Raw genomic sequence first — 12,923 nt, forward strand, 5'->3', positions numbered from 1 at the left:
AGTTTCTGTCTGTCCACACTTTTGATTGGTCAGTAGGTTGATTAACTATCATCCCACAGGTGTCAACCAACAGTTAATTAGATATTTTAAAACTTTAGTGTAACAATTGAGTACCAAGTATAACTATTTTTTTGATCATTTGATACAAGACACCTGGTGGTACCCAGTTCTTCACACAGAGAGTTCTTGGACCTCAACAATAGTGTCAGCGAGCGGAACAGACATCAGGTTATTTACTCACAATTAATGCAAGTTTCCCATCAGTGCTCCAGTAGCCCAGTCATTGGGGGGGAGGGGAGGGGGGGGCATGCAAGGGACAGTTGATTGCAGCACAGCATGGCGGTGGGGTTGGTGGAGAAAACAAAATGCTGAAGGTAAGGGGAATGCATTGGACGGGGAATGGGATGGGGATGATATGAGGGGTGATGGGTATGGCATGGGAAGAATGGAATGGCATGAAGAGGATTTAAATAAGTGTTGTTACAATAAAACTTCTTAAATTCACTGCAAATGTTTTGTGGTTCTCTGCAAGTTTTTAGTAATGTTTTCTGCTGTGATGTCAGGCAGCACTTTTAACTGTAGCTGGAGGAAAATGAGGGGTCTGGAGAATCCAGATGCCTTTTCTAACTCTCTTTGGGAGATATGAAATGTGGTCACTGATGCCTTTTTGCATCATCGTTGAATAACTGCTGCCCACACTCATTTACGACTTCAAGTTATGCGATTAAAAAAAGTGTCCACTATACAGCGTGAATAGCAACAGACTGCATTAAATTGTCTTGAGTCAATTCTAATACAATCCTCTATAAAATGTAAAACCTCATTTGGGGAAAAAAAAGTTACGCAGATACAAGACAAATCGAAGTACTTCATGCCTTTTCCTCTGCCTGTTTTGTTTTCAATGTTTGCTTCAGGATAACTGTAATATGCAGTATAAGGGGAATAAAATGATTGTTTTACCATTTAAAATGAACTGGCAAATTCCAAACAAGCAAATTCAGAATTGTTTCATCAGTGTGGAAAGCCATTATATGAATTTTAAAAGGGAATTTGCTCTTTGCAAGGATCCACCAATTCAGGTTTCCAAACTGAGCAAGAAACTAGTTAATCAGCAAATGGCCCCACAAGGAAGAAAGTAACTCATTTATCCTTCTAGTTTTTGTATGGCAATTGGGAGTTACGAGATGTAAAGTGTCAATATGAGCTTAGAATTACTTTGCTAAAGTATCTGCAGCCACCCTGAAGTAACTTTTGCATTTTCTGGTCCAGAATTCTTTTGCCATTAATAGGAAATGGTAGTAATTTTACACCTCACTAACCATTGTAATGACCCTGAAATAAAAACAAATAATGTATAACTTTCATCAGGTGGTTGATGTGAAAGAGCTCATTTGCTGTTTGCATATAGGAGAACACAAGATTACACAGCATGGTGAAGGGGCAGGGGAAGAAATAGAAATGGCAATTACGATTCTACCTAGCACTGATATAATCGTGAAGGAAGTCACAAAAATGAGTCTAAAGTATGTGTCTGTTTTCAGCATTCAGCTGGGAAATGGATAGAGCTTTACATTTTTAAATACTATTCAACATCTTTGCACATCAGGTGGCACAACTGTGCATTTATTCAGATTGAGCAGGGTTAAAGGTGAAAGGAAAAGTGGTAAAAGGGCAGATGGGTTTAGGAGGAAGGACAGCAGGACGTTGTTAATCCCAGTATGACTGATGGGGTTTGAAAGGAGCAAACGTTGAAGGGTGAAAGGGGCAGGTAGGTCTGGACTGGGTTAGGGAAGGTAAAAATGAGCTGTCACATTCCAGGAACACTTCAGCTCCAAGGCAACAACCTGATGGCATGGAAAAGCGCCTCTAAGCGAGGGGAGAGGGTGGTTTTCGGGGTCCAGAAGTTACATTATAACTTTTTTCAACAGATCTGAATACTGTGGCTCAGCTAGAAAGCAGGAAAATGTAGGGGAGGCCAGAGACATTGGTGCAAAAAGTAAATACAGCATCATCTACAGGCAAATATTGACATTAATAGATATTGCCATAGACAGATATCACTTGCCTATAACCTGTGACTTTTCTAATATTTGTCAGTTCTGAAGAAGGGTCACTGACCCGAAACGTTAACTCTGCTTCTCTTTCCACAGATGCTGCCAGACCTGCTGAGTGATTCCAGCATTTCTTGTTTTTGTTTCAGATTTCCAGCATCCGCAGTATTTTGCTTTTATTTTATTGCCATAGACAGAGGCTGTCAAGTTTTCTTTTAATGTTTAATGCATTTTGAAATGGAATATTTGGATCCACTCAGTAATTTTAATATACAATAAACAGGTAGATGCAGGACAGTAGAGAATTGTAGATGAACCTTAGAAAAACTGAATTATTTTCTCAATCTACAGTCATAAAAGACTGAAAAATCACTGTTTTCAGTAGAAGTTCCTGCTTGAAGTGCGTAGCAGTTTATTACATTATTTACCAACTACTTTCCAGTTTTTTGTTACAAAACAAAAAGTCATAAACTTTATAACAGCTCTAATTCATTTTTTTTTATCAAAACTTGGTGTTCAAAAAACACAAAACTGTTTCCACTTGAGTTACAGTGAGCCCACATGACAGACAAGTTGTAGTTCCAATCAGCAGTCTTTATTTATGTAGAGATATGTATTAAAACCAGCCACTTACAAAGTGCCAGTTTGGGCAAAAAGACTAGAAGAAACTGATGCGAAATTTACAATACAATACATACCAGCAAGCTTATGCTGGTTGGATCAGTATCTCACCTGGGGGCTGGAAACCTCTGTTCCTGTGCCGCCTATATTACAATATTACAAATTTTAATATCTGAGTCACAGTAGGCAAACCACAAATAAACCAGTGCTCTGCTACAAATTTATAATGCAAGATTTTCAGGTTAAGATGCAAGGTGTCATTCATGCAAAGAAATACCATTATACCAATATGAGGAAACAATACAAGCAATACAAGTTTGTGACATAACTTAAAAATCCAAATTGGGCAGCAAATTAATCTGAGAAGAAATTGGGGAAACTGCAACCCTTTTCAAAATTAAACCAAACCAAAAACCCTGATCTCAAATGGCTGATGAGAAAGAACTTCACTTAAAAATTTCCAAAGCAGTTTATTTTACAGTACAGTGACATTTGTTAATTGTCATCAGAAATCAGTGGATTCTGAACCAGAACATGACCGGAAAAAGGTTAAGCAATTGTTATTTTTGTTCACCCAGTCATCCAGATCTGACAATTTTGTTTTTAAAAAGTTGCTGTTATCAAGAGGGCTCTTTCCCCCTACCCTGAAGGCAGCTGGTGCTGATGATATAGAGCAGCATAGTCCAAAAACAGTTGATCTAATTTCTTGTTGGCAAATCATGCACTTTCACCTTAGTTGGTATCCATTTTGTCCTCATCATTTTTTCTATTCTCACCATTCCCTTCAGCAGGAGTACTCAAGGAAGCAGATGGGCTGTTGTAATGGTTATTGGAGTCTCTACGCTGGTAGAAAAGAACATAAGCTGCTTTTGTCTAGGAAAAATACAAATCACAATTAGTATCATGTTTAGTTTGGCGGGGGCAGTGCAATGCACTGCAACATCATGAATCAATATTGTATTTGATGCTTCTTCAAGATCCTTTCCTAATCCATTTCTTGATCTCAATCAAGTCATGCAAGGTTACTCAAGGTTAAGTGAGTGGGCAACAAGGTGGCAGATGGACTATAATCTGGGGAAGCATGAGCTTATTCACTTTGGTAGTAAGAGCAGAAAAGCAGAATACTTTTTAAAAGTTGTAAAACTTCTAATGTTGATGTTCAGAGAGACTTGGGTGTATTTGTTCAAGGGACTCGAGGTTAGCACGCAGGTCCAAGAAGCAATTAGGAAGGCAAATGGCATGTTGGCCTTTATTGCAAGGGAACAGTGGCTTTAGTGGTAATGTTACTGGACTAGTAATCCAGATGCCCCGACTAATGCTCTGGGAACATGAGTTCAAATCCCATCATAGCAGGTGGTGAAATTTAAATTCAATTAATTATTAAGTCTGGAATTAAAAGCTAGTCTCAGTAATGGTGACCATGTTGTAAAAACCCATCTGGTTGACAAATGTCTTATAGGGAAGAAAATCTGCTTTCCTTACCCAATCTGGCCGACATGTGACTCCAGACCCACAGCAATGTGGTTGATTCTTAACTGTCCTCTGAAATGGTCGAGTAAGCCACTCAGACCAAACTGCTACAGAAAAGTCAAAAGCATAAAACTGGACAGACCATCTGGCATTAACCCTGGCACTGGAAATGACAATGGCTTGCCGTGCCCTGAGAAGTTCTCCTGACTAACATCTGGAGACCTGTGGCAAAATTGGGAGAGCTGTCCCACAGACTAGTCAAGCAACAGCCTGACAGTCATACTCACCAAATCATACCTTGCAGCCAATGTCCCAAACTCCTCCATCACCGTCCCCGGCTATGTCCTGTCCCACCAGCAGGATGGACCCACCAGAGGTACAGTGGTATACAGTCAGGAGGGAGTTCCCATTGACTCCAGAGTCCATGAAGTCTCATGGCATTAGGTCAAACATGGGCAAGGAAACCTCCTGCTGATTACCACCTGCTGCCCTCCCTCAGCTGATGAATCAATGCTCCTCCATGTTGAACACCACTTGGAAGAAGCATTGAGGGTGAGGGTAGGGGACTTCAATGTACTCTGGGTGGGGGACTTCAATGGACATCAAGAGTAGCTTGTAGCACCACTACTGACCAAGCTGGCCGAGTCCCGAAGAACATATCTACCAGACTGGGCCTGCGGCAGGCAGTGAGAGAACCAGCAAGAGGGAAAAACTGGCTTGACTTGACCTGACCAATCTACCTGCCACAGATGCATCTGTCCATGACATTTGCATTTAGGATACCATCTATCGCATTGTGTGCCCCTACCACTGTGATAAATGGGATAGATTCAGGACAGATCTGTTAGCTCAAAACTGGGCATCCATGAGGCGCTGTGGGCCAGAGCATCAGAATTGTATTCAACCACAACCTGTAACCCCATGTCCTGGCATAACCCTCATTTTACCACTACCATCAAGCCACGCGATTAACCCTGGTTCAATGAGAAGTGCCTAAAAACGTCTAATAATGAGGTGCCAACCTGGTGAAGCTTCAATACAGGACTACATGCAAGCTAAACAGTGGAAGCAATTTGCAATAGTCAGAGCTAACCAATGGATCAGATAAAAGCTCTGCAGTCCTATCACATCCAGTCGTGAATGGTGGAGGACAATTAAACAACCAACTGGAGGAGGAGGCAGCTCCATAAACATCCCCATCCTCAATGATGGGGAAGCCCAGCACATCAGTGCAAAAGACAAGTCTGAAGCATTTGCAACCATCTTCAGCCAGAACTGCCGAGTGGATGATCCATCTCGGCCTCTTTCCGAGGTCTCCAGCATCACAGATGTCAGCCTTCAGCCAATTCGATTCACTCCACATGATATTGAGAAATGGCTGAAGGCACTACGGCTATTGGCCCTGACAAGATCCTGACTGTCATACTGAAGACTTGAGCTCCAGAACTAACTGTGGCCCTGACAAGCTGTTCCCGTGCAGCTGCAAAACTGGCATCTGCACGACAATGTGGAAAATTGCCCAGGTATGTCCCGTCCGCAAAAGGCAGGACAAATCCGATCACCACCCCATCAGTCTACTCTCGATGGAAGGTGTTGTCAACAGTGCTATCTCAAATGGCACTTACATAGCAAATAACATGCTCACCAATGCACAGTTTGAGTTCTGCCAGGGTCACTCGGCTTCAGACCTCATTACAGCCTTGGTTCCAAACATGGACAAAAGAGCTGAATTCAAGGGGTGGGGTTAGAGTGACAGCCCTGGACATCAAGACAGCATTTGACTGAGTGTGGCATCAAGGAGCCCTAGCAAAATTAAAGTCAATGAGGATCAAGGGAAAAACTCTCCACTCATTTGTGTCAAACCTTGCACAAAGGAAGATGGTTGTGTTTGTCAGAGGCCAAACCTCTAAGTCCCAGGACATCACTGCAGGAGTTCCTCAGGGTAGTGCCCTAGGCCCAACTATCTTCAGCTTCTTTATCAATGACCTTCCCTCCGTTATAAGATCAGAAGTGGGGATGCTTGCTGATGATTGGACAGTGTTCAGTACCATTTGTAACTGAAGCAGTCAGTGTCAATGTACAGCAAGATATGAATAACATTCAGGTTTGGGCTGATAAATGGTAAGTAACATTCGCGCCACACAACTGCCAGGCAACGATCATCTCCAACAATAGAGAATCAAACCAAGTCCCCATGACATTCAACAGCAGAACCATCGTTAAAACCCCCCCGCCATCAACATCCTGGGAGGTTACTATTGACCAGAAACTTAACAGGGCCAGCTATATACATATTGTGGAGGCACGAGCAGGTCAGCTGGGAATTCTGTGGCTAGTAACACCTCCTAACTCCTCAAAGTCTGTCCACCATCTACAAGGCACAAAATCAGCGCACTCTCGAGTTGCCTGGATGAGTGCAGCTCCAATAACACTCAAGAAGCTCGACACCATCCAGGACAAAGCAGCCTGCTTGATTAGCACCCCATTGACAAACATTCACTCCCTCCATGACCAGCGCAGTGGCAGCAGTATGTACCATATACAAGATGCACTGCAACAACTCAGCAAGCCTCCTTTGACAGCACCTTCCAAACCTGTGACCTCTGGCAGCCACAAGGACAAGAGTAGCAGATGCATGGGAACAAGTTTCCCTCCAAGTCACACAACATCCTGACTTGGAATTACATCATCGTTCCTTCACTGTCACTGGGTCAAAAACCTGGAAGTCCCTCCCTAACAGCACTGTGGGTGTACCAACACCAGATAGACTGCTGCGGTTCAAGGTGGCGGCTCACCACCACCCTCTTGAGGGCTAGTAGGGATAGGCAACAAATGCTGGCCTTGCCAGCAATGCTCATATTCTATGAGGGAACTTTTAAAAAAAAAGATTGGAGTACACATATAAGGAACCTCTTGCTATAATTGTAAAGGATTTTGGTGAGACCAGACCCAGAGTACTGTGTGCAGTTTTGATCCCATATTTAAAAAAGGATACACTTGCACAAGACCACAAGAAATAGGAGCTGGAGTAGACCATATGGTCCATTGTGCTTGCTCTGCCATTCAATATGCTCATGGCTGATCTTAGGCTTCAATTCCACTTTCCTGTCTGCTCGCCATATTCCTTGATGCCAAGACACTAAAAATCTGTCTTTCTCAGCAGTAAATGTATTCAATGATTAAGCATCCACAACCGTCTGGGGTAAAGAATTCCAACGACTTACAACCCTTAAAGTGAAATTTCTCACCTCAGTCCGAAATGACCGGCCCCTTATCCTGAGACAGTGCCCCCGTGTATTAGAATCCCTGACCAACGGAAACAATCTCAGCGTCAACCCCATCAAGCTCCTTCAGAATCTTGTATGTTTCAATGATATTGCCTCTCATTCTTCTAAACTCCAGAGAAGATAGTCGCAATTTACTCAGCCTCTCTTTATGCGACAACCCACCCATCCCATCTCTCTCGCCCCGACCCCCCTCCTCCCTCTCTGCGCCCTCTCCCCGCACCACCCACCCCTCTCCCTCTCCCCGCACCACCCACCCCTCTCCCTGCATCACCCTCGCTCTCTGACTCCCCCCGCAACACCCTCTCCCCGACCCCCCCCGCACCACCCTCCCCCTCTCTCTCTCGCCGCACCACCCTCCCTCCCTCTCTCTCCTCCCGCCCTCTCTCTCTCCCCCCGCACCACCCTCCCTCCCTCCCTCTCTCCCCGCACCACCCTCCCTCCCTCCCTCTCTCCCCGCACCACCCTCCCTCCCTCTCTCTCTCCCCCTGCACCACCCTCCCTCCCCCCGCACCACCCTCCCTCCCTCTCTCTCCCCCCGCACCACCCTCCCTCCCTCTCTCTCCCCCCGCACCACCCTCCCTCCCTCTCTCTCCCCCCGCACCACCCTCCCTCCCTCTCTCTCCCCCCGCACCACCCTCCCTCCCTCTCTCTCCCCCCGCACCACCCTCCCTCCCTCTCTCTCCCCCCGCACCACCCTCCCTCCCTCTCTCTCCCCCCGCACCACCCTCCCTCCCTCTCTCTCCCCCCGCACCACCCTCCCTCCCTCTCTCTCCCCCCGCACCACCCTCCCTCCCTCTCTCTCCCCCCGCACCACCCTCCCTCCCTCTCTCCCCCCGCACCACCCACCCTCCCTCCCTCTCTCCCCCCGCACCACCCTCCCTCCCTCCCTCCCTCCCCCCGCACCACCCACCCTCCCTCCCTCCCTCCCTCCGCACCACCCACCCTCCCTCCCTCCCTCCCTCCGCACCACCCACCCTCCCTCCCTCCCTCCGCACCACCCACCCTCCCTCCCTCCCTCCGCACCACCCTCCCTCCCCTCGCACCACCCTCCCTCCCTCCCTCTCCCCCCGCACCACCCTCCCTCCCTCTCCCCCCGCACCACCCTCCCTCCCTCTCCCCGCACCACCCTCCCTCCCTCTCTCCCCCCACCACCCTCCCTCTCTGCACCACCCCCCCCACCACCCTCTCTCTCTGCACCACCCCCCCCACCACCCTCTCTCTCTGCACCACCCCCCCCCACCACCCTCTCTCTCTGCACCACCCCCCCCACCGCCCTCTCTCTCTCCCCCCCCCCCCTCACCGCCCTCTCTCTCTCCTCCCGCACCCCCCCACCGCCCTCTCTCTCTCCTCCCCCACTCCCCCACCCCCCCACCGCCCTCTCTCTCCTCCACCGCCCTCTCTCTCCTCCCCCACCCCCCCACCCCCCTCTCTCTCGCTCCCCCACCCCCCTCTCTCGCTCCCCCACCCCCCTCTCTCTCGCTCCCCCACCCCCCCCCACCACCCTCTCTCTCCCCCCCCACCACCACCCTCTCTCTCTCCTCGCCCCCCCCCCACCACCACCCTCTCTCTCTCCTTCCCCCCCACCACCACCCTCTCTCTCTCCTTCCCCCCCACCACCACCCTCTCTCTCTCCTTCCCCCCCACCACCACCCTCTCTCTCTCTCCTTCCCCCCCACCACCACCCTCTCTCTCTCTCCTTCCCCCCCACCACCCTCTCTCTCTCCTTCCCCCCCCCCCCCACCGCCCTTTCTCTCTCCTTCCCCCCCCCCACCGCCCTCTCTCTCTCCTTCCCCCCCCCCCCCCACCGCCCTCTCTCTCTCCTTCCCCCCCCCACCCCCACCGCCCTCTCTCTCTCCTTTCCCCCCCCCCACCGCCCTCTCTCTCTCCTTTCCCCCCCCCCACCGCCCTCTCTCTCTCCTTCCCCCCCCCCCACCGCCCTCTCTCTCTCCTTCCCCCCCCCCCACCGCCCTCTCTCTATTCCCCCCCACCGCCCCCCCTCCCTCCCTCCCCCCGCACCGCCCCCCCTCCCTCCCTCACTCCCTCCCCCCGCACCGCCCCCCCCCCTCCCTCCGCACCGCCCCCCTCCCTCCCTCCGCACCGCCCCCCCTCCCTCCCTCACTCCCTCCCTCCCCCCGCACCGCCCCCCCTCCCTCCCTCACTCCCTCCCCCCGCACCGCCCTCCCTCCCTCCCTCACCCCGCACCTCCCTCCCTCCCTCACTCCCCCCGCACCGCCCTCCCTCACTCACTCCCTCCCCCCGCACCGCCCTCCCTCCCCCCGCACCACCCTCCCCCCCTCCCTCCCCCGCACCACCCTCCCTCCCTCCCTCCGCACCACCCTCCCTCCCTCCCTCCGCACCACCCTCCCTCCCTCCCTCCGCACCACCCTCCCTCCCTCCCTCCCCCCGCACCACCCTCCCTCCCTCCCTCCCCCCCGCACCACCCACCCTCCCTCCCTCCCTCCCCCGCACCACCCACCCTCCCTCCCTCCCTCCGCACCACCCACCCTCCCTCCCTCCCCCCGCACCACCCTCCCACCCTCCCTCCCCCCGCACCACCCTCCCTCCCTCCCTCCCCCCGCACCACCCTCCCTCCCTCCCTCCCCCCGCACCACCCTCCCTCCTCCCTCCCCTCCCCCCCACCGCACCACCCTCCCTCCCTCCCTCCCCCCGCACCACCCTCCCTCCCTCCCTCCCCCCGCACCACCCTCCCTCCCTCCCTCCCCCCGCACCACCCTCCCTCCCTCTCCCCCGCACCACCCTCCCTCCCTCTCCCCCCGCACCACCCTCCCTCCCTCTCCCCCCGCACCACCCTCCCTCCCTCTCCCCCCCGCACCACCCTCCCTCCCTCTCCCCCGCACCACCCTCCCTCCCTCTCCCCCGCACCACCCTCCCTCCCTCTCCCCCCGCACCACCCTCCCTCCCTCTCCCCCCGCACCACCCTCCCTCTCTGCACCACCCCCCCCCACCACCCTCTCTCTCTGCACCACCCCCCCCCACCACCCTCTCTCTCTGCACCACCCCCCTCTCTCTTCCCCCCCCCCCACCGCCCTCTCTCTCTCCTCCCGCACCCCCCCACCGCCCTCTCTCTCTCCTCCCCCACCCCCCCACCGCCCTCTCTCTCTCCTCCCCCACCCCCCCACCGCCCTCTCTCTCCTCCACCGCCCTCTCTCTCCTCCCCCACCCCCCCACCGCCCTCTCTCTCCCCCCACCCCCCACCGCCCTCTCTCTCCCCCCACCCCCCCACCGCCCTCTCTCTCCCCCCACCCCCCTCTCTCTCCTCCCCCACCCCCCCACCGCCCTCTCTCTCTCCCCCCACCCCCCTCTCTCTCGCTCCCCCACCGCCCTCTCTCTCTCCCCCCACCCCCCTCTCTCTCGCTCCCCCACCCCCCCCCACCACCCTCTCTCTCCCCCCCCCACCACCCTCTCTCTCTCCCCCCCCCACCACCCTCTCTCTCTCCCCCCCCCACCACCCTCTCTCTCTCCCCCCCCCACCACCCTCTCTCTCTCCTCGCCCCCCCCCCCCACCGCCCTCTCTCCTCGCCCCCCCCCCCACCGCCCTCTCTCTCCCCCCCCCACCACCGCCCTCTCTCTCCCCCCCCCACCACCGCCCTCTCTCTCCCCCCCCCACCACCGCCCTCTCTCTCCCCCCCCCACCACCGCCCTCTCTCTCCCCCCCCCACCACCGCCCTCTCTCTCCCCCCCCCACCACCGCCCTCTCTCTCCCCCCCCCACCACCGCCCTCTCTCTCTCCTTCCCCCCCACCACCCTCTCTCTCTCCTTCCCCCCCCCCCCCCACCGCCCTCTCTCTCTTTCCCCCCCACCGCCCTCTCTCTCTCCTTCCCCCCCCCCCCCCACCGCCCTCTCTCTCTCTCCTTCCCCCCCCCCCCCCCACCGCCCTCTCTCTCTCCTTCCCCCCCCCCCCCACCGCCCTCTCTCTCCCCTTCCCCCCCCCCACCGCCCTCTCTCTCTCCTTCCCCCCCCCCACCGCCCTCTCTCTCTCCTTCCCCCCCCCCCCACCGCCCTCTCTCTCTCCTTCCCCCCCCCCCCACCGCCCTCTCTCTCTCCTTCCCCCCCCCCCACCGCCCTCTCTCTATTCCCCCCCCACCGCCCCCCCTCCCTCCCTCCCCCCGCACCGCCCCCCCTCCCTCCCTCCCCCCGCACCGCCCCCCCTCCCTCCCTCCCCCCGCACCGCCCCCCCTCCCTCCCTCCCCCCGCACCGCCCCCCCTCCCTCCCTCCCCCCGCACCGCCCCCCCTCCCTCCCTCACTCCCTCCCCCCGCACCGCCCTCCCCCCGCACCGCCCCCCCTCCCTCCCTCCCTCCCTCACTCCCTCCCCCCGCATCGCCCCCCCTCCCTCCCTCCCCCCGCACCGCCCTCCCTCCCTCCCCCCCGCACCGCCCTCCCTCCCTCCGCACCGCCCTCCCTCCCTCCCTCCCCCCGCACCGCCCTCCCTCCCTCCCTCCGCACCGCCCTCACTCACTCCCTCCCCCCCCTCACTCCCTCCCTCCCCCCTTCAGAAAAAAAAAGTTGGGAGGGGCAGAGAAAAAAAAAAGCATCTATCCATTTTTTAAAAATCGAATAGTCTGCTAATGCTGATTTATTTGTGTTTTAGAAATGCACTTAGCACAACAGCCTCTATCCGTCAGATTTTTCCTTTGAGGAAAAAATCTTTTAACCAGTTGAATGGGTGGTAATTCAGAGTGTTGAGGAACCATAGGTTTGAATTCAGGCACTACCCCCCGAATGTGAATGCACTACACCACTTATTCATTTTGCAAGGAACCAAAGGACAGGCAGTAACAAGAGTTAATGTCATAGAAAGTCTCTGCACCAAAAGCTGAAGCTGACACTGCAACACTTACATAGCACCTTCAGGTAAAACAATATTAGAAGGTGCTTCACAAGGAGAAAACTGGACACCAGGCATAAAATGGGAATTTGGGCAGGGTAGTGAAGGTAAAGTTCATTTTAGGGAAGCTTTTGAAGGTGGGCAAAGATAAAGCTAGGCAAAGAGCTTTAAAGGAAGATTATAGGAAGAGATAATCCAAGTATTTGAAATTACGAAAGGATCGAACATGCTAGATAGAAGCAGACTATTTCCAGTAGTTGAAGGATCAAGAATGAGGGGATGTAGATTAAATGCAAGAAATTTAGAACAGAGAGCAAGGGAAACTTCTTCACACACAAAGTTGAAACGGTATGGAATTCATTTTAATGGTTAGTAAATGAGGCAGAAACCAACATAGATTAGATAATGTGAATGAAAGAAAAGGCATTGAAGTAATATGGAACCATGGTGGGTAGATGTGATTAGAACCATTTGCTCACGTGCAGGGTAAACATCATCGACTGCTGGGCCTGACTCCATGTTGTAAATTCTATGTATACAGAATTAGAGTGAGCAACGTTGTGATGGCTAAAGGCTGCCACTCACAGTTAAGAGAAAGGAACATTCACAATGGTCAATTACCTGAAGAGGATTGTGGAAGCTGGTA

General features: G+C 53.4%; 1 protein-coding gene across 3 annotated transcripts in view; it reads right to left on the bottom strand.

The window, feature by feature from the left end:
* Positions 1 to 2,630: 2,630 nt before the first annotated feature.
* usp4 (ubiquitin specific peptidase 4 (proto-oncogene)) overlaps positions 2,631 to 12,923 on the bottom strand; it is a 126,432-nt gene continuing 116,139 nt past the window's right edge. For all 3 annotated transcript variants that reach the window (XM_068052080.1, XM_068052079.1, XM_068052078.1), the window contains one exon: positions 2,631 to 3,545. In XM_068052080.1, the coding sequence (XP_067908181.1) occupies positions 3,405 to 3,545 (141 nt within the window). In that variant the 3' untranslated portion in view covers positions 2,631 to 3,404. The remainder of the gene's footprint in view (positions 3,546 to 12,923) is intronic.

Source organism: Heterodontus francisci, chromosome 19 (genome assembly GCF_036365525.1).
Source record: "Heterodontus francisci isolate sHetFra1 chromosome 19, sHetFra1.hap1, whole genome shotgun sequence".
Taxonomy (NCBI): domain Eukaryota; kingdom Metazoa; phylum Chordata; class Chondrichthyes; order Heterodontiformes; family Heterodontidae; genus Heterodontus; species Heterodontus francisci.